At 40.9% G+C, this 27,511-nt stretch overlaps 1 protein-coding gene across 13 annotated transcripts in view; it reads left to right on the top strand.

Annotated features, from left to right (window-relative positions):
* Positions 1–27,511, top strand: part of PRP4K (pre-mRNA processing factor kinase PRP4K) — a 39,148-nt gene that overhangs the window by 6,810 nt on the left and 4,827 nt on the right. For all 13 annotated transcript variants that reach the window (XR_003002353.1, XR_003002358.1, XR_003002352.1 and 10 more), the window contains exons 2-14: positions 184–1,383; positions 4,079–4,255; positions 11,211–11,366; positions 12,694–12,775; positions 14,087–14,297; positions 17,340–17,413; positions 18,633–18,723; positions 19,441–19,588; positions 21,296–21,433; positions 22,083–22,236; positions 24,794–24,908; positions 25,471–25,622; positions 26,955–27,041. Coding sequence is in view for 1 of the 13 variants with exons in the window: in XM_024738402.1 (XP_024594170.1) it covers positions 184–1,383; positions 4,079–4,255; positions 11,211–11,366; positions 12,694–12,775; positions 14,087–14,297; positions 17,340–17,413; positions 18,633–18,723; positions 19,441–19,588; positions 21,296–21,433; positions 22,083–22,236; positions 24,794–24,908; positions 25,471–25,622; positions 26,955–27,041 (2,785 nt within the window). In the remaining 12 variants the exon portion in view is untranslated. The remainder of the gene's footprint in view (positions 1–183; positions 1,384–4,078; positions 4,256–11,210; positions 11,367–12,693; positions 12,776–14,086; positions 14,298–17,339; positions 17,414–18,632; positions 18,724–19,440; positions 19,589–21,295; positions 21,434–22,082; positions 22,237–24,793; positions 24,909–25,470; positions 25,623–26,954; positions 27,042–27,511) is intronic.

The raw sequence follows: 27,511 nt of genomic DNA, 5'->3' as shown, positions 1-27,511 counted from the left end.
GAAACAAATTAAAGTTAAATCACTGTTCAACTCAGTTCTTGCCATATACCTTTGAAATAAAATATTTCAGTGACTAACTTCATGTATCCCATTGAGATGTATTTTATCATTGCTATTATTTTGTTATGATTCTGAATGCTTGATAAATGATGTGACTTTTAAATGTGTTTGATACATTTATAGGATGGAAGATGCTGATAATTCTGAAAAGAGTGTAAATGAAGAAAATGGAGAAGTATCAGAAGACCAATCTCAAAATAAGCACAGTCGTCACAAAAAAAAGAAGCATAAACACAGAAGTAAACATAAGAAACATAAACATTCTTCAGAAGAAGACAAGGATAAAAAACATAAACATAAGCATAAACATAAGAAACACAAAAGAAAAGAGGTTATTGATGCTTCTGACAAAGAAGGTATGTCTCCAGCAAAAAGAACTAAACTTGATGATTTGGCTTTGCTGGAAGACTTGGAGAAACAGAGGGCTTTGATTAAAGCTGAACTTGATAATGAGTTAATGGAAGGAAAGGTCCAGTCTGGCATGGGGCTCATATTACAAGGTTATGAGTCTGGCTCTGAAGAGGAGGGGGAGATTCATGAAAAGGCACGAAATGGAAATAGGTCTAGTACTAGATCTTCGAGTACGAAGGGGAAACTTGAACTTATGGACAATAAAAATAGTACAAAAAAACGAAGTAAAAGCAGATCCAAAGAACGGACTAGACATAGGTCTGATAAAAAGAAAAGTAAGGGAGGTGTTGAAATAGTTAAAGAGAAGGCGACGAGGAGCAAGTCAAAGGAGAGGAAAAAGTCCAAAAGTCCCTCCAAACGAAGCAAGTCTCAAGATCAGGCAAGAAAGTCCAAGTCTCCTACCCTTAGAAGGCGCTCTCAAGAGAAGATTGGGAAGGCCAGATCTCCTGCCGATGACAAGGTGAAAATTGAAGATAAAAGTAAGTCAAAAGATAGGAAAAAATCCCCAATTATAAATGAAAGTAGAAGTCGTGATCGAGGCAAAAAATCTAGATCCCCAATTGACTTGAGAGGTAAATCCAAAGACAGAAGGTCACGGTCCAAAGAGAGAAAATCGAAACGGTCTGAAACTGATAAAGAGAAGAAGCCAATTAAATCTCCCTCTAAAGATGCTTCCTCTGGGAAAGAAAATAGGTCACCCAGTAGAAGACCTGGTCGTAGTCCCAAAAGAAGAAGTTTGTCTCCGAAACAACGTGATAAGTCAAGAAGAAGTCGATCTCCACTCTTAAATGATAGAAGGTCTAAGCAAAGCAAGTCACCTTCTCGAACTCTGTCTCCTGGTAGGAGAGCCAAGAGCCGATCCTTGGAAAGAAAACGCAGGGAGCCTGAACGGAGACGCCTTTCTTCGCCAAGGTAACTTGACTGCAAAGCTGTATTGCAGCAGATTTCAGAGGAGAAACTAGAACTTGTGGACAATAAAAATGAGATGGTAATGAGTTTTATAGTGTTATGTATAACCCTGTCCACTAACTATATTAATGTTTGCACTTTCTTGTCAGTATCTTGACTCTAGGTGATTTTTAATTTTATTGACATTTTTAAAGTTCTTAATTTAGTATTTGATGTGCAGAATCACTCCTTTAAATCCAAGTAATTTGGCTGATGAGTCTATGTATGCCCATTTTATGGGAAAGGAGATTGTATAGTTCCAGAGTAGGGATTGTTCTTTGAACAGTATGGGCTGACAATTTAAAAAATGGAGGTATCAGTTTAAGGATTGTGATCTGTCCATTCTTTTGAATTGACATGATTTTGAATTCTGACAATATGACTGGAACTACAGTTGTCTTTTTTGGTCCCCAAAATATAATTAAATTAAAACTGGAAGTTTTTTTCTGTTACTAATTCATATACTTGTAATCTCACTGAAAAAAATAAATAGTACCTCTTAAGTTTAGGAAGAATAGTGTAAGACGTGATTTTATTTCTTATCAATAATAATGAAAATGTTTCATATACATCTGGTCCATCAGTTCTTTTCTCATAAGTTCTCGTGATTGTCTCTCATGAAGTGGAGTGATCCTCATACTTAATTTTTTTTGTCATCATTTTTTTTTTCACACCTTTATTGGAGTATAATTGCTTTACAATGTTGTGTTAGTTTCTGGTGTACAACAAATTGCATCAACTATATGTACACATATATCCCCATATCCCCTCCCTCTTGAGCCTCCCTCCCACCCTCCCTATCCCACCCCTCTAGGTGGTCACAGAGCACCGAGCTGATCTCCCTGTGCTATGTGGCTGCTTCCCGCTAGCTATCTATTTTACGTTTGGTAGTGTATATATGTCCACGCCACTCTCTCGCTTTGTCCCAGCTTGCCCTTCCCCTTCCCTGAGTCCTCAGGTCCGTTCTCCACATCTGCGTCTTTATTCCTATCCTGCCACTAGGTTCATCAGTACCGCTTTTTTAGTTTCCATATATAGTTGTTAGCATACAGTATTCATTTTTCTCTTTCTGACTTAATTCAGAGTGAAGTAAGTCATACTTAATTTATAAATGAGAAAATAGATTGAGAGGTTATCTAACTTACCTAGGGTCATAGAACTGATGAGTAAAGGCACAGAAGGGATTTTGGTGGAGAGGGGAGGGTGTTGTTTAGATTAGTCCAAAAGCTACTTTAGAAACTGATTTTTTAATGTCTTTATATTCAGTAATTAGACATGAGAAATTACCAACCAAGTTTCCCTTAAAAGAATGTCGGCTTATACCATGCAAAGATAACTGAATTCCTGGCCATCTACTGTTGCATGTTAATGTTTCCTGTGTATGGGTATAAATCTGAACTGGCCTTGAAGTTTAAATAAATCATCCTATGTTTTGAGAAGCTTCAAGAATGCTATTTTCAAAGTGCTGTATCTTAAGAGATCCTGTTGACTCTTCTAGGCAGTGTAATGAAAGGGCTCTGCCTGCAGCTCTGTGGAGACAGTGTTGCTGGTGTTATCTGACGTTCTTAAGGTCCTGTTCTCTTTCTGTTGCTTTCAGTTTGAAAAGGAAATTCTGAGGAGGAGTTTATCAAGGACTAGAGTTGAATATTTGAAACAAATTTTTATTTTTAGTTGCAGAAGAGATACATGCTAATTTAAGAGAAATTTAAATCGTGCTGGAAGCCTGTAAATTCACTTTTTCCATCCCTCCTCTGCTGCCACTCCAAAGAAGACTGTCTCTTTCTAGCCCCTTTACTATGCACATACAATTGTATGTATGCGTTTTTTCTTAAAAATAGGTTTCATACTATTTATGTTAACAGTGATTTTCTTTTTTCATGAAACACTTCTGTGACAATACATAAGGATCGTTTTTAATTCTTCATATATCAATAATAGCAACATGGTATTTCACAGTGTAGAGGTACCATAATATATTTAACCATTCCCTTGTTGAAACTGATGAAAGTTGAGGTTGGTTCCAGTTTTTCATGATTGTTTGCAAAGACATCCATTGGTTCTGTGTTAAGTTTCTTTTAGAATAGATTCATAGAAGTGGAATTGCAGTCTGAGATTATGTACATTTACATTTTAGAAAGTTAACTGCCACATTTCCTTCCAGATAAGTTATACCAATATTTACTTCGATGACTAGGTGGACTGTCCTTTTCCCTAAACTCTTACCTGTATTTCCTCTTCTGAGGTTAATGTTGACTTTTAAGGGGGGTTTTATTCTTAATTGATACGTTAAAAATAAGGCTCTTAATTGCAAAAATTTAAAAAGAAAACAGTATTCAAACCAAGGGAATGGAATATTATTACTCACTTGGGCAAGTTTTATTTGTTTATCTGAAATTAAAATCAGTGGCTTTAACGATATGAATAATCTTTAATAATGCTTCAAATTGTGAGACCAGAGGAAACAGACCTTCTATTGTGTGTCTGCCGTAACACCAGATGTCACTGTGATCATCTGAATTTTTGTTATAAAACTTATTAATCTGTGTTTACTACCTTTAGGTTAATGTGCCCTTTCTTCAAGTGTTCTTTACATGCAGAAGAAATTCATTTATTCTGATTTGATTTATTCTTCTTTGAACTTGTATTTGGTCCCCTTAAGAACACGACCTCGAGATGACATCCTCAGTAGGCGGGAAAGGTCAAAAGATGCCAGCCCAATCAGTAGGTGGTCTCCAGCCCGAAGAAGAGCCAGTAGATCTCCTGTTAGGAGGAGGTCCCGCTCCCCCCTCAGACGGAGCCGATCTCCCAGAAGAAGAAGCCGGTCTCCTCGGAGAAGGTAAAGATACCCGTTTGATCCATCAAACTCTGACTGTTTTTGAAGCTCAGTTGGTAGGTTTTCTTAACAAGCAGTTTTCTCTGAAAAATTGTAGTCTTGACGCCATATAGTTTTCTATTACCAACATGTGATATTTCACACACACTGATTTTTCTTTAATAGAGTTTTCCTTCAAATTTATATAAATCCGTGTTCATTAAAAACACAATCTTTTTTTCTTTTTAAGTAGGGCATTTTTTCCCCTCTGTTTTAAAGAGAGATAAATACTAAATGAGCTAGGCTTATGATTTTTCTTTTAACTAGCAGGCTAGATCACAGTAATAAATAAGTATCCTGTCATTCCAGAGTTGCAGCTCTGTGTTTATTTTTCTGTGAACTTGTATTTGGTCCTCTTAAGAACACGACTTGGAGACGATGTCCTCAGTAGACGTGAAAGACTCTTTGGGTGAAGATCTCTTTTAACTCACAGCAGTAGAAACCAGTCTTTATGTATGTATCTTTGAATGTTTTTTTTTTTTTTTTTGCGGTATGTGGTCCTCTCACTGTTGTGGCCTCCTCTGTTGCGGAGCACAGGCTCCGGACGCGCAGGCTCAACAGCCATGGCTCACAGGCCCAGCTGCTCCACGGCATGTGGGATCTTCCCGGACTGGGGCACGAACCCGCGTCCCCTGCATCGGCAGGTGTACTTTCAACCACTGCGCCACCAGGGAAGCCCTTTTTGAATGTTTTTGTGTACTAGATTCTCAGAAGTGGAAATGCCTTGATAGTGTGTTTGTCTAAATTTTTTTAAGTTATTGCCATATGTTTTGGTTTCATTAGTTTTTTTAATACTGTTCCTCACACGTTTCTGTTCTGCCCAGTTTCATCACATTTCTTGCAGATGGACATGGTCGAGGTTAATGTAATCATTGTGATCGTATACATACCGTTCATTCCAGAGCAAGCAGTCGGTGGGAGAGGGGAAGAGAGGACTCTCATGCTCCCAGCCTTCTGGCTCCAAGTTGACGGTAGTTTGCGTAGGATTTGCTTCCCTTTTCCAGAGTCCCTTGTTCTTCTCTGACGTTGTGATTCCGTTTCCTGTATCCAGTTTCTTGCTTTACCTCCTTGTTTGCTAATGCATCTCCAATAGCTTTTTGAGGAAAGTGAACAGAAAGGACAATTTTGGGGAACTGTGTCTCTAAAAAATGCCTATTATTCTCATTGGTGATTTATCAAGGAATAGAATTCTAGTTTGAGATCATTTTCTAAAGACTTTTTAAATTGTTGTTACACTGATTTCTAGCTTCCCTTATTGCTGTTCAGAAGTCCTCTTCTGATAAGTGGGCGTTTCTTTATAGGACTTGCTTTTTTCTCTCTCTTTTTATAAGAAATGTCCTGTGTTCCGAAATTTCACTATAATAATGCCTTGATGAGCAGCTCCTTCTTTTCCATTTATTTTGCGGGGCACTAGATAGGCCCCTTAAAGCAGGGAGATTATGGCTGCCTGTACTGGCAAATTTTCTCGTGTTTTTGTTTGCTTTCTCCCCCATTATTTTCTGGATTTTTTCCAATTAGACCTTATAAATTGTTACACTGACTTCCCCCTCTCTCATCTTTTTTTTTTTAATTAATTTTATTTTATTTTTATACAGCAGGTTCTTATATGTCATTCCCAAACTCCACCACCACTGCCCCCCACCGCTTTCCCCCCTTAGTGTCCATACGTTTGTTCTCTACATATGTGTCTCTATTTCTGCCCTGCAGACCAGTTCATCGGTACCATTTTTCTAGGTTCCACATATATGCGTTAATATACGATATTTGTTTATCTCTTTCTGACTTACTTCACTCTCTATGACAGTCTCTAGATCCATCCACGTCTCTACAAATGACCCAATTTCATTCTTTTTTATGGCTGACTAATATTTCCATTGTATATATGTACCACATCTTCTTTATCCATTCGTCTGTTGATGGACATTTAGGTTGCTTCCATGACCTGGCTATTATTGTAGGTACTGCTGCAATGAACATTGGGGTGCATGTGTCTTTTTGAATTATGCTTTTTCTGGGTATATGCCTAGTAGTGGGATTGCTGGGTCATATGGTAATTCTATTTTTAGTTTTTTAAAGAACCTCCATACTGTTCTCCATAGTGACTGTATCAATTTATGTTCCCACGAACAGTGCAAGAGGGTTCCCTTTTCTCCACATCCTCTCCAGCATTTGTTGTTTGTAGATTTTCTGATGATGCCCATTCTAACTGGTGTGAGGTGATACCTCATTGTAGTTTTGATTTGCATTTCTCTAACAATTAGTGATGTTGAGCAGCTTTTCATGTGCTTCTTGGCCATCTGTATGTCTTTGGAGAAATGTCTATTTAGGTCTTCTGCCCATTTTTGGATTGGGTTGTTTGTTTTTTTAATATTGAGCTGCATGAACTTTTTATATATTTTGGAGATTAATCCTTTGTTGATTAGTTTGCAAATATATTCTCCCATTCTGAGGGTTGTCTTTTCGTTTTGTTTATGGTTTCCTTTGCTGTGCAAAAGCCTTGAAGTTTCATTAGGTCCCATTTGTTTATTTTTGTTTTTATTCCCATTACTGTAGGAGGTGGATCAAAAAAGATCTTGCTGTGATTTATGTCAAAGAGTGTTTTGCTTATGTTTTCCTCTAAGAGTTTTATAGTGTCTGGTCTTACATTTAGGTCTCTAACCCATTTTGAGTTTATTTTTGTCTATGGTGTTAGGGAGTGTTCTAATTTCATTCTTTTACATGTAGCTGTCCAGTTTTCCCAGCACCACTTATTGAAGAGACTGTCTTTTCTCCATTGTATATCCTTGCCTCCTTTGCCATTGATTAGTTCGCCATAGGTGTGTCGGTTTATCTCTGGGCTTTATATCCTGTTCCATTGATCTATATTTCTGTTTCTGTGCCAGTACCATATTGTCTTGATTACTGTAGCTTTGTAATATAGTCTGATTCCTCCACTTCTGTGTTTTTCCCTCAAGACTGCTTTGGCTATTCGGGGTCTTTTGTGTCTCCATACAGATTTTAAGATTTTTTGTTCTAGTTCTGTAAAAAGTGCCATTGGTAATTTGATAGGGATTGCATTGAATCTCTAGATTGCTTTGGGTAATGTAGAAATTTTCGCAATATTGATTCTTCCATCCAAGAACATGGTATATGTTTCCATCTGTTTGTGTCATCTTTGATTTCTTTCATCAGTGTCTTATAGTTTTCTGTTTGTTTGTTCTTCTTTCTCTAGTTCCTTTAGGTGCAAGGTTAGATTGTTTATTTGAGATTTTTCTTGTTTCTTGAGGTAGGCTTGTATTGCTATAAATTTCCCTCTTAGAACTGCTTTTGCTGCATCCCATAGGTTTTGGATCGTCGTGTTTTCATTGTCATTAGTCTCCAGGTATTGTTAGATTTCCTCTTTGATTTCTTCATGATCTCTTGGTTATTTAGTAGCGTATTGTTTACCCTCCATGTGTTTGTGTTTTTTACGTTTTTTTCCCTGTAATTGATCTCTAATCTCATAGCATTGTGGTTGGAAATGATGCTTGTTGTGATTTCAGTTTTCTTAAATTTACTGAGGTTTGATTTGTGACCCAAGTTTTGATCAGTCCTGGAGAATGTTCTGTGTGCACTTGAGAAGAAAGTGTAATCTGCTGTTTTGGGATGGAATGTCTTTTAAATATCAATTAAATCTATCTGGTCTCTTGTGTCATTTAAAGTTTGTGTTTCCTTATTAACTTTCTGTCTGGATGATCTGTCCATTGGTGTAAGTGAGGTGTTTAAGTCCCCCACTATTGTGTTACTGTCAGTTTCCTCTTTTATAGCTATTAACAGTTGTCTTATGTATTGAGGTGCTGCTGTGTTGGGTGCGTGAATATTTATAATTGTTTTCTCGGAGTGATCCCTTGACCATTATGTAGTGTCCTTCCTTGTCTCTTGTAACATTCTTTATTTTAAAGTCTGTTTTATCTGATATGAGTATTGCTACTCCAGCTTTCGTTTGATTCCATTTGCATAGAGTATCTTTTTCCATCCCCTCACTTCCAGTCTGTTGGTGTCCCCAGGTCTGAAGTGGGTCTCTTGTAGACAGCATATATATATGGGTCTTGTTTTTGTATCCATTCAGCAAGCCTGTGTCTTTTGGTGGGAGCTTTAATCCATTCACGTTTAAGGTAATTATCGATATTTGTCTTCCTATTACCGTTTTCTTAATTGTTATGGGTTTGTTTTTGTAGGTCCTTTTCTTTTCTTGTGTTTCCCACTTAGAGAAGTTCCTTTAGCATTTGTTGTAGGGCTGGTTTGATAGGCTGAATTCTCTTAGCTTTTGCTTGTCTGTAAAGCTTTTGATTTCTCCATCGAATCTGAATGAGATCTTTGCTGGGTAGAGTAATATTGGTCGTAGGTTCTTCCCTTTCATCACTTTGAATATATTGTGCTACTCCCTTCTGGCTTGTGGAGTTTCTGCTGAGAAATCAGCTGTTAACCTTATGGGAGTTCCCTTGTATGTTATTTGTCATTTTTCCCTTGTTGATTTCAATAATGTTTGTTTCTCCTTGGGTTTATCCTGCCTGGGACTCTGTGCTTCCTGGACTTGGGTGGCTATTTCCTTTCCCATGTTAGGGAAGTTTTTGACCATAACCTCTTCAGTTATTTTCTCGGGTCATTTCTCTCTCTCTTCTCCTTCTGGGACCCCTATGATGCAAATGTTGTTGTGTTTAATGTTATCCCAGAGGTCTCTTAGGCTGTCTTCATTTCTTTTCATTCTTTTTTCTTTATTCTGTTCCACAGCAGTGAATTCCTCCGTTCTGTCTTCCTTGTCACTTACCCGTTGTTCTGCCTCAGTTATTCTGCTATTGATTCCTTCTAGTGTATTTTTCATTTCAGTTGTTGTATTGTTCATCTGTCTGTTTGTGCTTTATTCTTCTAGGTCTTTGTTAAACATTTCTTGCATCTTCTCGATCTTTGCCTCCATTCTTTTTCCAACGTCCTGGATCATCTTCACTATCATTATTCGGAATTCTTTTTCTGGATGGTTGCCTATCTCTCCTTCATTTAGTTGTTCTTCCGGGGTTTTATCTTGTTCCTTCATCTGGTACGAAGTCTCTGCCTTTTCATTTTGTCTCTCTTTCTGTGAATGTGTTTCTCGCTCATCTTTTATGTTTGTCCTCTTGTTCTACTTTCAGTCTTGAGAAGCTTTCTCAATCTGCCTTCTTACCTTTCTGTTGATTTTGTTTTTCTCCCTTCTGCGCACACATAATTTTTTAAATTGCCAAGGCCTTGTTGGCTGTTTTTTAATAACATTTTACTCTCATTTTATGGAAGTAGCATCTTTATGTCGTAGATGATAATGAGTCTGCTTTGTGGAGCTTTTCTTCTCCATAGTCTCTCCTCTTCCCTGTGTATTGTTTCTACCCAGATTTCTTTGGCTGCTTGTTGGCCTTTTCATTTGAGGACTTTCCTCCACCAGGTGGGTCCTCCCTTGCTGCCTATTCTGATTCATCTGCCTATCCTCTCCATGAGAGTAGGATCTTAGGTCTCTGACCAGGGATGGAACCTGGTCCCCCTGACGTGCAAGTACAGAGTCCTAACCACTGGACTGCCAGGAGAGTCGCAAATGACTATTTATTTATTTGTTTTTCTATTCTGGTTTAGGATGCTAAATGGAAGCTTTCTTCCATTCTGACAACCTGGAGCTTGTGGATTGGTGGCGGATTAGCGTATCAGTGACTGTAGATCTTTCCTTTTGGGCTTGTGAGTTTTCCAGAATCTCCTCATCTGCTGGAGAGTAAGACATGGCCGCCAGTAGAGTTCTGGTCCTAAATAATGTGGGTCCCCCCTTAACCCTTCTTTTCCCAGTGCAGTGCCCTCCGGTACCGTGGGCCAGTTTTCACAACCACCACTACCTCTCTGTAAAGTGAATATTAAGTTTCCTGCGGTAGTGTGGGGAGGGGCGGCTGGTGGCATTCTCCACTGAGTCAGAAAGGGGAATATACCAAGTCAAGCTGTTCCTAAAGGATTTCAACCAATTCTCTTTAGCTTTTCCCTTGTATTCCATCCTTCAGAGGATACAGTATCTCCAGATCTTGAGACTTTCTGGGGCTTTGTGGCAGGCACTGACTTGTTTCTTATTTACCTTGTGTGTCCCTATTGAACTAAGATTTAGACTTGATCTGCTGCTGCTTTTCTGTCCACTTTGCATGTTTCAAGCTTTTATTGGTATCTGTTGTCCCATCTCTTCACATTGTCTTTGACTGAAGGTTTTATTTTGTCATTGTTCCTTTTAATGTTGTTTTAGTAAGTTTTCAGAACAAATCTGAGATAAACATGGTCAGATGTGACATGAATGTAGTTTATCAGCCCTTTGTAGACTCACAGCCTTCTCTGTTGGGAGTCCCACAGCACTTTCTCACACAGACTTCCACCTTCATACTTGAACTCTGAAGTCACTTTCTATTTGGTTAACAGGGCACTTATAACAATGCCTGAAGGCCATATTAATTAGACTTATAATTTCTGTCACCTTTGTCTTTCCCGTACTTTATTCAGCAATGATCTTTTTAAAAATCAAGTTTATCGAGATACATTATTTACATAAAGTAAAATTCACCCTTTTTGTTGTAAAGTTGAGTTTCGACAAATGTGTGGTCGCACAGCTGCCGTCGTCGAGGTACAGAGCCCGACGGTTCCCTCGCGCCCCTTTGTAGTTGATAAGAAGAGTAGCTGTGGTTTAGTTGTTGTCAGTTAGGCTGGGTATCCATATCTCATTGATGGTGTGTTAATTTTGTTTAAAAATTTTAACTGTTTTTAAAGACTTGACTTTTAGAACGCTTTTGGATTCACAACAGAGCTGAGCTTTTGAAAGGTACAGAGAGTCCCTGTACTACCCCTACGCCCAGCAAACTCACAGCCTTCTCAACTTTAATTGACCTTTAAAGTATGTCTTCTTCTTCTCAAACAGGGACAGAGGTCGAAGGAGCAGATCACGCCTGAGAAGGCGGTCTCGGTCACGGGGTGGTCGTAGACGTAGGAGCAGAAGCAAAGTAAAGGAAGATAAATTTAAAGGAAGTCTTTCTGAAGGAATGAAAGTTGAGCAGGAATCTTCATCTGATGATAAGTAAGAACGGAACTTTCCTATAATTTCCTTTTTCCAAATCAGAGAAACACTGTTTGACTTGGAAATCTTTAATTTCCTTCTGAATATTTTAAGCAAATACATTAATTTGACCCTGAATTTAAGTTCATCTTCTGTGCAGGTTTTATAGGTTATGTGACAGAGGTCATGGTTTGGCTGGGGTGAATACGGGCCGTCACTTTATCACGAGCCTTTCCTTCTGTATTTTCATTAGGAACCGTAGAGGTATCCTGCCAATCTCAGTTACCAGTTTTGGTGGGGGGATTTTTTTTACTAAGTTTAGACTTTGCATTTTGTGTAAACGATACACACTTGCTATGCCTGTTACAGTGTGGAAAATGCAGAAATATTCAGTGCCTAATAAAATAGTGGGGACATTTTTTTAAATGCAGACTTCGTTGTCTAAATGGCACATCTCAGAAATAAGTGAGATGGATTTAGAGCAGTGGTTCTCAGCGGGGGGAGATTTGCCTCCCTGGCATGTTTTGGCGATGTCTGAAGACCTGTGTAGTTGTCATCTAGTAGCGGGAGGCCAGGGACACTGTTCTGCATCCTCCAGTGCATAGGATATGCCCCACCGCACAGAACTGTCCTAGTGTTAGCAGCGCTTGAGCTGAGGAGCCCTGGTTGGAGCTGGGAGAGAAGAGGGCTGAGTGGAGGGAAAGTGTCCTGCGCAGACCTGGTACCTTCCAAGTGCAGGTGCAGGTCGCTTACACCTCTGCAGTGAACACCCAGCAGGTCGTAGAAAGGGCTGCGCTAGGAGCGATCATGAAGAGTGCCGGGTTCTTGGGGGACCATCTGAACCGCTCGGGGCAGTGTTTGCAGGGAGAGCCACTTTCCCTTCAGATTGTATGCAAATGTCTACCTGTGCATTTTGGGTGGGGAAAGGATCTATAGCTCTCAAAGGCTTCTGTGACCCAGAAAAGGTAGCAGTTTACTTGTGTATGCCAGCCCCCCTCTTGTTGTATAGGTGTGGAAACGAGGGCTGCGGAGATGAAATGACTTTACTACAAGGCACAGCTAGTGATGACTTTTAAACTTAGGCATCTTTCTTTTGTTCCCAGTCTTTGTGCTATGATACAGGTGAGGAGAAAAATGAGACGTAGAAGGTTAAGTTACTTGCCAGGATTCCAAACCAGGACAGTTCGAAAGCAAGGATAGAGTGGGGTGGCTTAAGATTTTTCCTCAATGTACTGATGACCTACATTTTCCAGCTTTTATTTTTTTAAATGTATAAATGTAATGCTTTTGGAGTCTCTAAGTATGTTTGAAGTTAATTACACGGACGTGTGTGTAATTTTTTTCTAAGCCTTGAAGACTTCGATGTTGAGGAGGAAGATGAAGAAGCCTTGATAGAACAGAGGAGAATACAAAGGCAGGCCATTGTTCAGGTGCGTGGTTTCAGGAACGTGTTGATCGACACTCCTTCACCACTGTTGTAACAAAACTAAGGATTTTTACTTTGACAATGCAGTGACAGTAGTAGCAATTGAATAGGTCTTGAAAGGAAGGTGGTTCCTTAATAAAATTGAAACAGTTAATCTTTTTTGTTACACATGGGATTCTGATACAAACCTCTTTTATAAGACAAAATTTGGAGTTTGCTTTCTTTTTTTTCTTTAAGTTGATGAACAAGAAAACCCTCATAAGTGAGTATAAATTGGAGGAATTTCCTTTAGCTCAAACTTATAAATAGCCTGTTAATATGTGGGAAAGGTTTTTTAATGCCTAATAAAATGGCACATTTTCTAATGCAGATGTGAACGTTTAAATGGAACATCTCAATAATTGTAAGACTCCTTGAGAGCCGAGCGATGCAGGGATCGGGTGGGAAAGGGTGTCAAACTCAGGCCTAATGGTAAGGTGAGCTGCCTGGGAAGGCTGCCGGTTCTCCCTGCCATCCTGAGATGAGGCCTGGCTACTCCAGCCTTGGAGGACGGTGGTCCCTGTATAGCGCCTTCTCTCACCATCATGTGATGGGGGTGAGTGATGGAGCTGAGAGGAGGAATTCTGGAACATATGAAACATACTTGGGTGCTGTTAGGAGGACAGCAGACAAGGAAAGGACAGTCGTAGCAGCTTGTGTAAACAGAGAGAGCAACCACAGCATTTCAGAGTGAGGGAAAGAATTTGAATCACCTGAGTACATAGGGCATAACTAGAATTCCAGAGGAAACTTACCTTTGTGGGGCACTGATGAAACTGTTATTAAACTGATATCCCTAAAGACTTGGTTGAATCTTTTTTTGTTCTTACCCAGGTCCACAATCCCTTATCTCCAACCTTTGGGGCCAGATGTGCTTCAGAACTCAGAAATATGTGAATGTTAGAAAGGTAATATGGTGCATATATGTGTGTCCCTTTGCCCCGTCAGTGGGGACTAGCACGGCACCCCATTACCAGCCGCTAGGAGAGTTTTGCAGTGCGTGAGGCGCATCGTGTTCACACTGGGAAAGGCGAGACTGTTGAGAACGCCACATCTCTGCAGCACAGATTTCGCCACCTAATGAACGTGCACCAGACAGAGCAAAGCTTTCAGAGTTTTGTGGATTTGGAATTATATATAAGGGATTGTGGATCTAATTCAGTCAAGACTTCAATACCTTTAAAACTTTTTTAGCATTACTTGACACTTAACTTTTCAGTTCAGGCCCTCTTAGCACCAGATGTTGTGACAGTAACACTCGGTGTCGTTACCGCAGAAATACAAATACCTTGCTGAGGACAGCAACATGTCCGCGCCGTCTGAGCCCAGCAGCCCCCAGAGCAGCACCCGTACCCGCTCTCCCTCCCCAGAGGACGTCCTGGAACGCGTCGCTGCCGACGTCAAGGAGTACGAACGGGAGAACGTTGATACGTTTGAGGCCTCAGTCAAGGCCAAGCATAATCTCATGACAGTCGAACAGAATAATGGTGAGTCAGTTACAGTTCTGTTTCAGCCATGCTTTTCTCTGAATTTGCAGCCCTGTTGCTTCCTAAGGAGGGAGGTTATTTGGGGATGGGGGTGGGAAGGGGGACAAGGAATGCTGCTTCTGCAACAAACTGCAGAGGACGGCAGGGCCCTGGGCGCCTCAGCGACTGCTCCCTGTGAGCAAGCGTGACCTGAGTGTCGCCCTGAACCCCGCGCGCGCTCACCGCCTTCGCTTTGGCTTGCTAGGCTGTTTTCAGGCAAATCCCAGCCGTGATTTGATTTCATCTGGGAACACTTCAGTTTGTATCTGCTAGATAAGGACCTTTTAAAAAACATTACTTACACTTGATAAAGTTGATAATTTTTAAATATCTGATGTCTAAAGTTGGTTGGTTTGAGTCAAAATCCAAATAAGATACACATTATGTTTGGGGTATATACATCTCTGAAGTCTCTTTTTTAATAGTTTTCTCATTGTGGTGTGGTCTGTCCCCCGCCCCCCGACGCCCCCCTTTACTTGTGAAGGTGCTAGGGCCTGTGTCCTGTGAACTTTTCTACTCTGATTTTGTCTGGCCACGTTCTTGTGTCATTTATTTCCTCTCTCCTCCGTATTTCTTGAAAACTAGTAGTTAGTGTTAGAGACTTGAATAGGTGTCGGTTTAACTTTTTTTGGCAGGAATGCTTCATTAACTGGCGGTATGTACTTTATATCACATCTGGTGGCACGTAGGTGTGGTGTGGCTGTCCCTGTTTGTATTGGCACTGAGGTTGTGTGTTTAGGTAAGATATTCCACTGAAGTTTCTGTTCAGCTGTTTGCCTCACGCTTTTAGCAGCCATTGATGGTTCCTACTTAGATCCATTATTTCATCGGGGGTGGCAGGGTTTCCAAAGTGGTGATTTTAAAAATCTCTATCATTCCTTTTGAATTGTTAGCTCTAATTCTGTAAAAGAAGAGGTTTCCATTCTTTGGTTACCCCAAAATATAGTTCGTACAGGAAAGGCAGGTTAAATGCTCGATTGTTTTCGCTTATTGACCAGTTTTTAGCATAGCATAGAGTGGTGCCCCAGCGCCCTCCAGAGGTGAGCAGTGAGGTTTTGGTTATTTTGTTGGGTTTTACTATTTGCTGTCATTATGCTCTTGTGTTTGGATCCACTGCTGCCATTTTCTTTTTGAAGCTTAGATTGTTCTCTCTTCACACGAGGAGGGAGCCCCTTTTAAATGGGTTTCTGGTGTCTTTTTGAGGCAAACCCTGCAGTATTTTTTTTAACATGGCTGTTTTACTTTCTGGGACAGGGGCTTTCTGTAAAATATCCAATGTTTTAGGCTTTTGTAATTATTTTAGACTTTTTTCTCTGTTCCAAGTACTGAGCTCTGCTCTCGTGGTGCAGAGCGGCTGGGCCAGCACAGATGGATGAGCATGGCCACGTTCCCAAAACACTTGATGGACTGAAGTTCACGAGGTGTTCACGTGTCAGGGCCATACAGGAACAAGCAAGGGGCCAAATTCGGCCCAATCTGTAGTTTGCTGACTCCTGTTCCAAGGCAGTAAGACATAGGCTCACCTTGTGTGTATCTTGCCCCAGAGCAGAATCAGTTATTATTCCAGGGATCCTTGGTTCCACTTAGTAGGAAATGCCACTTGGAGACTACAGGGCACTTAGGGATGCCCATTACTGGTGGGCCTTTTCAGTGGACCAAACGAGGAAAATACATACGTTTTTGGAAAGGAGGAGTTCATACTGATTTGCCAATTCAAATTCGAGATTACAGGGTTTTTATTAACTTTCTTGACTTTGTATTTGTCTCTTTTACAGTAGAAAAACTTGGTTCCTAATAAACACAGGTACTTAGGTTATTTTGAAACTTTCATACGCAGAGTTATCACTGCGATTGTCAGTATTAAATGTACTGAATGCAGTTTGAAAATGTAATGGTTTTGTCCCTAGGATATAGTTCAAGATGTATACAAACCTGTGTTGTTTTAAAGTTTTTTGAAATAGTTCTCCTCTGTACGGTTATACCACCAGTTTGATTTGGTTTAGGCTTATTTTCATTTGCTTTTGATTTTTAGGAATATTTTGAGTGTTTAAAAAATCACTAAAACATCTTTCATATATGCATGTGTTTGTATTCTGTCTACACATGCACACAAAATATTATACACACTCATCTGTATGAAATGGCCTTCATTCCTTTTTACAGCTGCGTGTTACCCCAGTGTGATGGGTGTACCGTAGTTTATTCAGTTAGTCTTCTAACGGTAGATGTTCGGCTGTTGATCGGAGCATTAATGATGACAGCGTGGTGCACTAAGTCGTCTTTTTCTGCTTGTTACTGTGTCTTTGGAATGGTTTCATAGAAGTGGGATTTCTGGGTCTGAATGAATATGTCATTTTGCTATATACTTCCAGATTGCCCTCTGTAAAGGTTATACAGTTTTGCAATCCCACAAGCCATGTCTGAGGGCTTTTTATCCGGGGCCTTGTCAACAGAATGTTGTCATACTTTTAGATTTTTAGCCAGTCTCATGGGATGGCATTTCATTGTGATTTTAATTTGCGTTTGAGTTGGGCGTATGAGATCGGGCATGTGTTCGTGTGATTAAAGCTGTTGCATTCTTTTTTTCCTTACATTTATTTTTTTGCCCAGTGTTTTAATGGGGTCATTAGGCGTTTTAGGAGAGAAATACGTAGATCTGTATTCGTAGTGCGGGGTGCTAACCTTCCGAGAGAAATTGCCGTTTAGAGAGGAGCGTCCCTTGTAATACCTAATCGTTGCTTAGTTATTAGCATATTAATTCAACGTTAGTGGAAGTACCGCTATTAGGTCTTTCAGCTTTCTCAAGTGCACTGTCAGTAAAAAGTGGATAGCTGTGTCTGTCTTAGTGTCACAAGGTGATTGTAAGCTGGATGTTGGTGAAAAACGGATGTGCAAGAGGAAAAAGAAGTTAGAATTGCTGTTAGTGACTTTCCATTGATACATTATTTGTGTTTCAATTTGTATCTCTTCATTTTTCAAATATTAATGCTAATTTCCATTAAGGGTCATCTCAGAAGAAGCTGTTGGCGCCCGACATGTTCACAGAATCTGATGATATGTTTGCTGCGTATTTTGACGTGAGTAATTTTAAGTCATAAAAACACAACTGTTAATCAGAAAAGGGTATATAACAAATATGCATTTCAGTGGTATATACATACAGAGAGAGAAGGATAAAGCAAATTAATGCTAACATTTGGACAGTCTGGGTGAAGTGTATCTAGAATCTCTTTACACTAGTTGGGCAACTTTTCTCTGTCTGAAACTAAATCAAATTTTAAAACAAGTACAGCAGAACAATCTGAGGGCTTCATAAAAGTTAAATAGCAAATGACTTAAATGTGTAGTTATTTTCTTTTTAAACAACTTGCTTCTTGGATTTACAAGCCTCTGTGTATGTGTGCTGTAGTTAGGGGAGACCAGGTGATGTCAGTAATTTTCAGGCCTAAAGTCCACTTTGGGCCTCTGCATTGTAGGCGATTGGGAACTTAAGGATTTGGAGCCTAACAGTAGTCATGGAAGAGTTGGAGATGTTATAAGGAGTGGGTTGAGAAATTTTGTACCGTTAGCCACTTTATCAGTGGTTTTCCTTGAAGAGATTTTCTTGAAAAATGGTCTCAAAAGTAGCAGACCATTTCCATCATAAATTTAAAAGAACGTGAGAAATACAGAGGCTTTGGTGAAGGGAGGTGGGAGAGATAAACATGTAACAGGGAGATTAAAAATGGACTGGGATAAAGCAGTGATGTCCAGGACCCTGAAGACACCGGTGATTGGCTTAAGTAACGTGTCCCGTGTGTGGTGTGCTCCCACGGGAGCACGCAAAAAAGATGGGTTAAGAAAGCGTGAGATGATTTTGAGCCAGTTAAAGTATTGGCACCCATCATCCACCTGGATGATGTTGAAGGGCTTTCTGGGTGTCACGGAGAGTCATGTGAGTGACGTGTAGTGAAGACACTTCAGAAGTACCAGATATTCTTAAGCTCATCTTCTAACACAGCCAGTGACATTTCATCCATAGACGGGAGGAGACGGGGGGGGTGTTGCGTGACTAGGGCAGTAAAAGAAATGAGAAGATGACTTGTTACCTTTTTTCTTGAGCATTATTGTGATTCAGGAGACTTAGACAACCGTGCTTCTGCTGTGTTGCATTTACACAAGTCATAGAGTTCATTTAAGTTGGCATAAAATGTTACCAAATTTTAGCTGGTTCTACCTGTTTTTCTTTGGAAGGAAGTGCTTTAAATGTCTGCCCGTTTGGTGGCTAAATAGCTCACGTTGCTGCCTTAATTTCAGAGTGCGCGTCTGCGGGCTGCTGGCATCGGAAAAGATTTCAAAGAGAATCCCAACCTCAGGGATAACTGGACTGATGCAGAAGGCTATTATCGTAAGTTCACAGTTTTTTGTTTCTGTTTTTTGAACTTTTTATTTTCTATTGGAGTATAGTTAACAGGGTGACAGTTTCAGGCGTATGGCGGAGTGACTCGGTTATACACGTATCTCTCCTTTTTCGATACAGTTCCTATTAATTTTAGAGTTCATTGTAACATCTTGTAAAAGTGCGTGGCCTAATGCCTTCACACTTGGGAGGACTCTGAAAGTCACATCCCAGTGCCGTCACTTCAAAAGTGTGGCACGTCTAGCAGCTTCATGAACCCATGTTACAGCCCAGAAGCATCACAAATTGAAGTGAGCTGAAGACTTGATGTGCAGCTTAAATCTGTTCAGAGTTATTTTCAGCCATGAGATCATCCTCCAGAGGGAAGGGGTGCCAGCCACGCAGACTGCAGCTGGAGACCCTGCAGTGAGCACAGTTCTTCCTTCCTCGGCGTTAGGACCGTCAGCAGTTGCTAGGAGAGCAGAAAGTCTTCCTGCAGCGGTTGGCAGCCGGCAGCTTTAACCGCATTACGCAAGAGGGTCACGACGGGGGCGAGGCCTTGAGTCTCCATGGTGTCCAGGAAGCCAAGCACGCAGCAGAGATTTGACACAGTTTTTAAGTGACTGCACTGTGTATCCTACTTTTCGACTTTCCGATGTGTAGCTCACAGTTTTGTGCAGTAGTCTGTTATGGTCAGAATTCTGATCTTGTAGCTTACCTTTTCAGGTGTGAACATAGGTGAAGTCCTGGATAAGCGTTACAACGTGTATGGCTACACGGGTCAAGGCGTGTTCAGTAACGTGGTCCGAGCCAGGGATAATGCGAGGGCCAACCAGGAGGTGGCCGTGAAGATCATTCGGAACAACGAGCTCATGTAAGTTTAGGACACAGAACAGAACCTTCACGGACACCGTCACGGGTGTTCACAAATAAGCCTGTTTTTAAATAGTGACCGCAGTCTGTGTAGGACAGGTATTGGGCTTATAAAACGACAGAGCAGCTCTGGGTATTTAATTGATAGTCACGTGTTGTTCTGTGTGAAGCACTCGAGCCGTAGGCTGACTGTATTTAATTCATTTCAGTGCATTTCAGCACTTGCTTTGTGCACTGATGTCAGCTCAGACTCCTTCCGTCTCCCGCTTGTCTTACGACCATCCTTTGCTGTGAATAGCTTAAGCTCAAGACGAAAGGTGAGAAATCAAAAGGTCAGATTGATCAGGTGTCACTGAGCATACGGTGGCCTGCAAAAGGCATAAAATCAGATCGTTCTGGGAATTATCTGTATCTTGGTCTGTCACCTCCTCTCTTCATGAGCAAGGAGGTGATGGCCGTACCCGTGTGCTTTAATGCACAGTCTATGCCACACACTGAGCTGGCATTAAAGTCAACTTGGCACTGGTTTGGAAACGCAAGAAAGAAGTGTTTAGGTTTATACTGAAGTCTTAGGTTGCCTAGGCTTAGAAAGTTTGTTTGATGGAAGTCTCCAACTTCTGTATTATAGACACTAATTTTAAACTGTAGCCTATTGACAAATTATAACTAGAATTTCAGAGGATAATATTTACATCAAGACATCTTGAGATAAAATGTGCAAGATTGATTTCCGTTCAAGCAAGGTGGGTTTATTCCTCTATGTTTCTGTTTTGTTCATTGATTATTTTGGAAATTAACTCCATGAAAACAATATTTGGCTAAGAGTAAAGTATTGTGTGAATGACATAGAGACTTGTGTTCCTCAACAGTTCTATTATTAGTACTTAAAAAAAAAAAAAAACAGACTAAACACATCACCAAATAAATCCATATTATTTAGTTTTCCTAAATTCTTTTTTTTTTAATTGGGATATAGTCGCTTTACAATGCCGTGTTAGTTTCTACTGTACAGCGAAGTGGAGTTCCCTGTGCTATACAGCAGGTTCTTATTAGTTATCTGTTTTATACATAGTAGGGCATATATGTCAATACCAATCGCCCAATTCATCCAACCCCACACACCCACCCTGGCTCTCCCCCTGGGTGTCCATACGTTTGTTCTCAATATCTATTTCTGCCTTGCAAACCGGTTCATCTGTACCATTTTTCTAGATTCCACGTCTATGCGTTAACATATGATATTTGTTTTTCTCTTTCTGACTTGCTTCACTCTGTATGACAGTCTCTGGGTTCATCCACGTCTCTACAAATGACTCCATTTCGTTTCTTTTTATGGCTGAGTAATGCTCTATTGTATATATGTGCCACATCTTCTGTATCCATTCATCTGTCACTGGACATGTAGGTTGCTTCCATGACCTGGCTATTGTAAATAGAGCTGCAGTGAGCATTGGGGTGCATGTGTCCTTTTGAATTATGCTCTTCTCAGGGTATATGCCCAGTAGTGGGATTGCTGGGTCATATGGTAGGTTCTATTTTTAAAGGAACCTCCATACTGCTCTCCGTAGTGGCTGTATCAATTTACATTCCCACCAACAGTGCAAGAGGGTTCCCTTTCCTCCACACCCTCTCCAGCATTTATTGTTTGCATAGTTTTCCTAAATTCTTGATGTATCCAATTTTGACCTAATTTTCTTTTTCATTTCAGGCAAAAAACTGGTTTAAAAGAACTAGAATTCTTGAAAAAATTGAACGATGCTGATCCTGATGACAAATTTCATTGTTTGCGACTCTTCAGACACTTTTATCACAAACAGCATCTCTGCCTCGTGTTTGAGCCTCTGAGGTACAAGTGTCAAAACCTGTACATTACCCTGAAAACTCAGCTTCTTCACCTTTGCCAACCTCAGTTCAGATAAATGCCGTGATAAATGTTCTGGGTATTTGATGTGTTTTTTCCCATTGGCTCTGGGTTTTGTTTTTTAACTATTGGTGAAGACCTAGCTTCTTGACAGTTGTTAATGTGTAAACAGTGATTGGCTGTGTACTGTGTGTCACACGCTCACCTCGTGTGTCCTTCAGCTCAGCAGAGAGTTCTCTGAAAATTAAATACTTCAAGAAAGGATTAAGCCACAGTGAAAAGAAATGGGAATAGTGGAGTAGGAATATGACGTCCCCCTTCAGAATTGTGGCTTCATGTTTATGCTTTCAAGCGGAAGCCCATTCCAAACCAGTAGGAATTTTAGCACTGCATACCTTCCCTTCTCTTCATTTCGAAAATTGTGTTGTGTACACACAGTTCCATGTGCTCTCATTTCAACGTAGGATAATTTATCAAACGTTTGGGCCGTGGGAGGGGGTTCTTGAACAGTGTTTTCATTGTAATTCATGCTTTGAACTTGATTTTACTTTATGCTTGAAAATGGTTTTGCCTTCCTTAATTTCCATTTTGCATTTTAACCCCTAATTTTATTTGTTTTTTTCTTTCCTAAAAGTATGAATTTACGAGAGGTGTTAAAAAAATATGGTAAGGATGTTGGCCTTCATATTAAGGCTGTGCGATCCTATAGTCAGCAGTTGTTCTTGGCACTAAAACTCCTTAAAAGATGCAATATTCTCCATGCAGACATCAAGCCAGACAATATCTTGGTAAGTCAAGCGATCAGCTGCCTTGTTACATCCATATAACTCCTACTGTAACGTGCTGTAACGTGTAAGAATAATTCAGTGCATTACCCATTACAAATGACTTTGCCAGTTTTTACTCTTCTAGAAATTGGGCCATGAAATTTTATAGTAAAGTATGAAGAGAGAGGAAGTAGGCTGCTGTCCCAGTGTTTTCCTGTTGATTGATGGATTTGATGAGTGCACACAGACCCCAAGAATGCTTTGATGTAGTAACGATGGGCTTCCTCGGGCACCTGGAGAAATGCTGCAGTGCTGCTGTTTTGAAATAAGGAGTGCTCACAGTCTCTTGTTCTCTAGTTTTATAGACTGACAGAGCGAGGGACGTTTAAGGGAGTTACCTCTCTGAAGTAGGTGCACGGGGTTGAGTTCACGGTGTCCAGGAATAATTCTTTTTCATTTATTCTTCATGATGTAGAAGCTGTGGCTTCTGGCGGCCACACCCGGGAAGGCTTGGTTGTACTTGGGCCTTGTATGGAAGGGAGCCTTTCCCAGTCTTGACCTATCCTAGCTCGTGCCTTCTGGTGTGGTAGATGCAGATTTCCCAGTGCTTATGTTTTTGAAACTTAGAAACACATCTCATCACAGTGGAGTGATTGGTGTGTGCGCGCCCCTTCCCTCCCCAGCCCTTTCTCTGTCATGCTGTCAGAGTCGGGGCTGTTCACAGCTGGGGGATTCTAGCTCGTCTGCCCATAACATGTTCCACATGTTTTTAAGAAAGATACGATCCCGTTAAAGTTTGTTTTGGACTCCTTGTCAGTAACTTAGCTCTTAGTTCAGATTTCCCTTTCTCTCTTTTTTTAAAATCTTAAAATATCTCTTTCCAGACCACCACATTAATGGGGCGTTCCATTTTGTACGTTTGGTCTGAGTTTCAAAGGAAGGTACTGCATCTCTGATGTTACTTGAGGTTAGAGTGGCTGAGCAACCCCAGCGAACTGGCGGCCACGGTGTCAGCTGTGGGCTGCACGGTCCACCTCATAGTTGATCTTTACCTCAATTTTTCTTTCTCTTTTTTGAATTGTGAAGTACACCATCCACATCAAAGAATGTATAAACTATGTATAAGGTAAAGGTAACGATGCACGGAACATCTGTGTAACCACTATGGAGGTTAAGTAATAAGACATTTGTTAGCATCTTAGAAGCTCTTGTTTTTAAAACTTCATTTTTCTTTGAGGTAGTGCTAAACTAGTATGGGTTTCAGACAGTTTGGCCTTCTTCCTGAGAAAGGAACAGACATCCGCAACCACGCGGCGCTGTTTGTTAATGAAAATCCAAAGCTTTTAGCCCAGGATTTCAGCCGTCAGTCTGGCAGAAGTGCTGCGTTCCGCGCGGGCGAGTGGAGGGAAGTGCCCGAGTGTGGGTCCCTGCTGCTGAGGGCATTTCACCCAGCGCGAGCACTCCCCTGGCAGACTCAGATTTTAAAGTGGCCCCGGGGTTTTCTCTGGTTACTGCAGCTGCACCCTTAAGCGGCTGAATGCAGTTTATATTTAAAAACTTTAAAAGTACTTTTCCTGTATTATCTTAATTCCGTGGATGTTGTCTGTAGTGGACCGGTCTGTAGCGCTGACCAGGCTTTATGGTATCCCAGGAGAGACCGCCCAGGGCTGCTTATTTAAAGTGTTACGTTTCTTTGGGGTGCGAACGGTAGGCCAAGTTCAAGTCCCAACTCAGAATTTGTGTGTGTCTCTTTCGAAGGGGGGAAGGGACTCTGCAGTGTGGATTACCTTCACTTGTTATCCCTGAACATGCTCCAGCTCATGAGTGTGGCAGTAGCTGTGGGAGCACCGCCAGCCCCTCTCAGAAGGTGCCACTGTCGCTGTGTATGTGGAAGTGTTGGCAGAGGAGAAAAGAGACAAATGACCGATACAGTGTTCCTGTTTATCCGTCTTGCCAAACATATTTAACATTTTCCTGACTAATACTTTCTTTACATTTAAGGGATTTAATGTTTTTTAGGCTCGAAGGGAGTGCTAAATTTGGGATGGTCTAGCAGCTTCGGGTGAAGAATTGTTTTTATTCTCTTTTTGTCCAAATTGAATCTGAATCATTCTTCAGCTTTCATTGCCATCGTAATTTTCTGGCAAACGAAAGTTAACTTAAGTCAGTTGTAAGTTAATCTAAGTCTGATTTCTTCCCAGTGACCGTCTTCGTGTTCCTTTAGGCAGGAACTTGATTGGTTCGGGTTTCCTGGGGGTTTGTAGAAGACGCTTTGCTTCAGTGCCTTCTGTTACTATTCCACCCTTTCCTAAATAGCTTTGGTTAAATTTACTTGGCATTATCTCTTATTTCCTCACTGAAGAAAGCTCTTTTACTAATTTATGATCAAATATTTGAGAGCTCTTAATTCTTCACAATTAGGAAGTTGAATTATAAAATAATTAGAAAAGGAATTTTCAAGTGAGTGACTTTGTTCTCAGTATTGGGAATAACTTCTCAGAGCCATTTTTTTAAATCTGATCATGTGTCTTAATTTCTCCTGGCGTGAGTTAAACTTCAATTATAAAATGTTTTGCAGGTTAATGAATCAAAAACTATTTTAAAGCTCTGTGACTTCGGGTCGGCTTCACATGTTGCGGATAATGACATAACGCCTTACCTTGTCAGTAGATTTTATCGCGCTCCCGAAATCAGTAAGTTTCTTCCAGCGCTCTTCGACCTGGGCCGCCGTGCGCAGCGGGAGCGGCATGCTGACTGTCTAAGCAGTGTTTTCCGTCGCTGCAGCAGCTGCTTGAGTCATGCGTGAGGAAGGGAACCGTAGCCAGTCCATACTCCTCAGGTGGGATGGCCGTGGTGGTGGCAGGTGTGGAAAGCCCTCGGCTTTGGGAAACTGCTCCTACTTCCTCAGGGCCTGACTGTCACATTTGTGGATTGTCTGGGACCTGTGTTCTTCCCCTTCTTTGGCCTTGGCTGAAGCTGGTTAGCCCCTCCTCCAAAGGCGAAATGAAAAGATAGAAGAGATGCACCCTTTCTTCTGCCCCTTCAGTTTCTTCCCCACACCCTCATTTTTTTAAGGTATTTAAGTTGAAGAGTCCCTATTAAGAATTCGTGGGAAAGAATATGAAGCTGATGTGAAAGTGAGGTACTCAGGCTGTGTTTACATAGTCCGAGCTAAATTGATTCCCCTGTTAATGGAAGTAAACAGTAGTTGATTGTTTTTATCATCATACGTTAAAATTTGTATTATGTTTTCAGTTATAGGTAAAAGCTATGACTATGGTATAGATATGTGGTCCGTAGGCTGCACCTTGTATGAACTCTACACTGGAAAGATTTTATTTCCTGGCAAAACCAATAACCATATGTTGAAGCTCGCCATGGATCTCAAAGGAAAGATGCCAAATAAGGTAGGATGTTAGTGTGAGCTTGTTTCCGAGGTCTCAGTGGCGCCTCCGGCAGATGCGTGGTTGCTGACACTCATCTCTAGTGGTTATAAAACAGTTTCTGAGAGGTGGGTACGTGGCTACTCTGATTCCTTAGCTCTTCTCATTTCTGGTGTTTAAATTAGTGGTTCTAATCAGCCAAGAGCTATCAAGAGAGAATAAGAGGATCCCATTTTCCTTTTCTTGTCTAAAATCTGTCTTTGTGCTTTTCTTTACTCTCCTGAATTAAGCAGAAGCGTAGGACCTATAGTTTCAGGTAGAATTGGAACTGAGGGAGAGAGGATACATGCGACTGTTTTCACGTCTCTGTCCTTCCCTTGTTCCACTGGTTGTCATTCAGTGATGGGCAGAGCAGCAGCAGGGTTCCTGGGAGCACACCTGTATTGGTAACAGCTGCAGTGAGAAAAGATGCAGGTCCAGGTAGGCAGATGGTGGAGGGAAGGACTCAGTCATCAGAGAAAGAGCGGGGGACTTGGCGGCAGTCCGTTTATAGAGGTTGGAAGCTGCTGGGAGAGGAAGAAGGTACCGAGAAAACTCACGGCCAATGACATCTTTTTAACATGAAACTCGCTTGAGTTCACGCTTGAGTTTCACGTTAAAAAAAATGCTTGAGCTGTGATATTAGTTTGTTTGATGAACACAAATCAAGAACTTTATAGGCATTTATAAAAATGTCTAAAGACCGTATCTTAGGCTTTTATGATTTCAGCTTATGTGCTGACTTTCTGAGAGATTTACAGATTTTTCTCCCTGTAGGTCAGAAGCCATTATGTTTTTTAAGTTCTGTCCAAATTCTGTTATGTTGGACTCGTTTAGACAGATACACAGAAATTAGCAATGTTGGTACTTGTTTTAACGAGGCCTGACCTGCTATCACTTTAGGGCTGTTAGAACATAATTTTTTAAATATCCTTAGGTTTCTTAACTGCCAAGAGAGAAGGCCCCACTTGTGTGGTATCTTTCCTAAGAGCCGCTGACGTAAGTCTCTGCTCACTTAGTCTTCAGTGTTGAATAGTGAAAGCACAGCATGGTACTTACTGCAATTGGTTTAAGTCACTGCCCGGGAAAATAGAACTTCCTGTTGTTAAGCAGTCTTAGGTACAGCGTTCGTCTGAGCTTTTCCAAAGGTGTTATTCTCTCGAGAACAAGCAATCGGAGATCATTCTCGAATAAGGAAGCAAACCCAGAGACACTAAACAGGAACACTTGTGTGCCTTGTGTATTGGGGTCATCGGTAGACCAGACTACCAGTGTTGTCTAAGAGCTCAAAATCCAACTGTTCTGTTTTATTGCCAGATGATTCGGAAAGGCGTATTTAAAGACCAACATTTTGATCAAAACCTCAACTTCATGTACATAGAAGTTGATAAAGTAACAGAGAGGGTAAGTGTCCTTTAGGTGTGCTACATTAGATGATGATCTCATTGTTAACGGATTGCGTGCCGGGTGGTTCTAGGAGATGCGAGTATTTTAAAACAATAAAAATAATTCCTGTTGCAGTCGGCCAGTTCCTGAATAAGACACGTCAGGTTATGGAAAAGATTTTAAAATGTTTGCCTAGTATAATGAGTTTATTTTTATCGTATTTAGGCCCTTTTCTCTCTCCTTGGGTCCCTTTCTTGGTCTGGCTTCCCCTCCTGCTTCCATACTGCTGCCAGTGATCTTTTTGAAAACAAATCCGATCGTGTTACTCTCCCTGCTTAAAAATTCTTTCTTGGCGCCCTCTTACCTATAAGATAATGTATTTAACTCCTCAGAAAGACTGCCGTCCTCAGCGGTTCCCCCTCCTCACGACTCCATGGACCCCACCATCCCACACCTGGCAGTAGGCCAGCGGGCATGCTGCTTGTTCC

This window comes from Neophocaena asiaeorientalis, unplaced genomic scaffold (genome assembly GCF_003031525.2).
Source record: "Neophocaena asiaeorientalis asiaeorientalis breed wild unplaced genomic scaffold, Neophocaena_asiaeorientalis_V1.1 scaffold307, whole genome shotgun sequence".
NCBI classification, from domain to species: Eukaryota; Metazoa; Chordata; class Mammalia; order Artiodactyla; family Phocoenidae; genus Neophocaena; species Neophocaena asiaeorientalis.
This window is presented reverse-complemented; position numbering and strand designations above follow the sequence as displayed.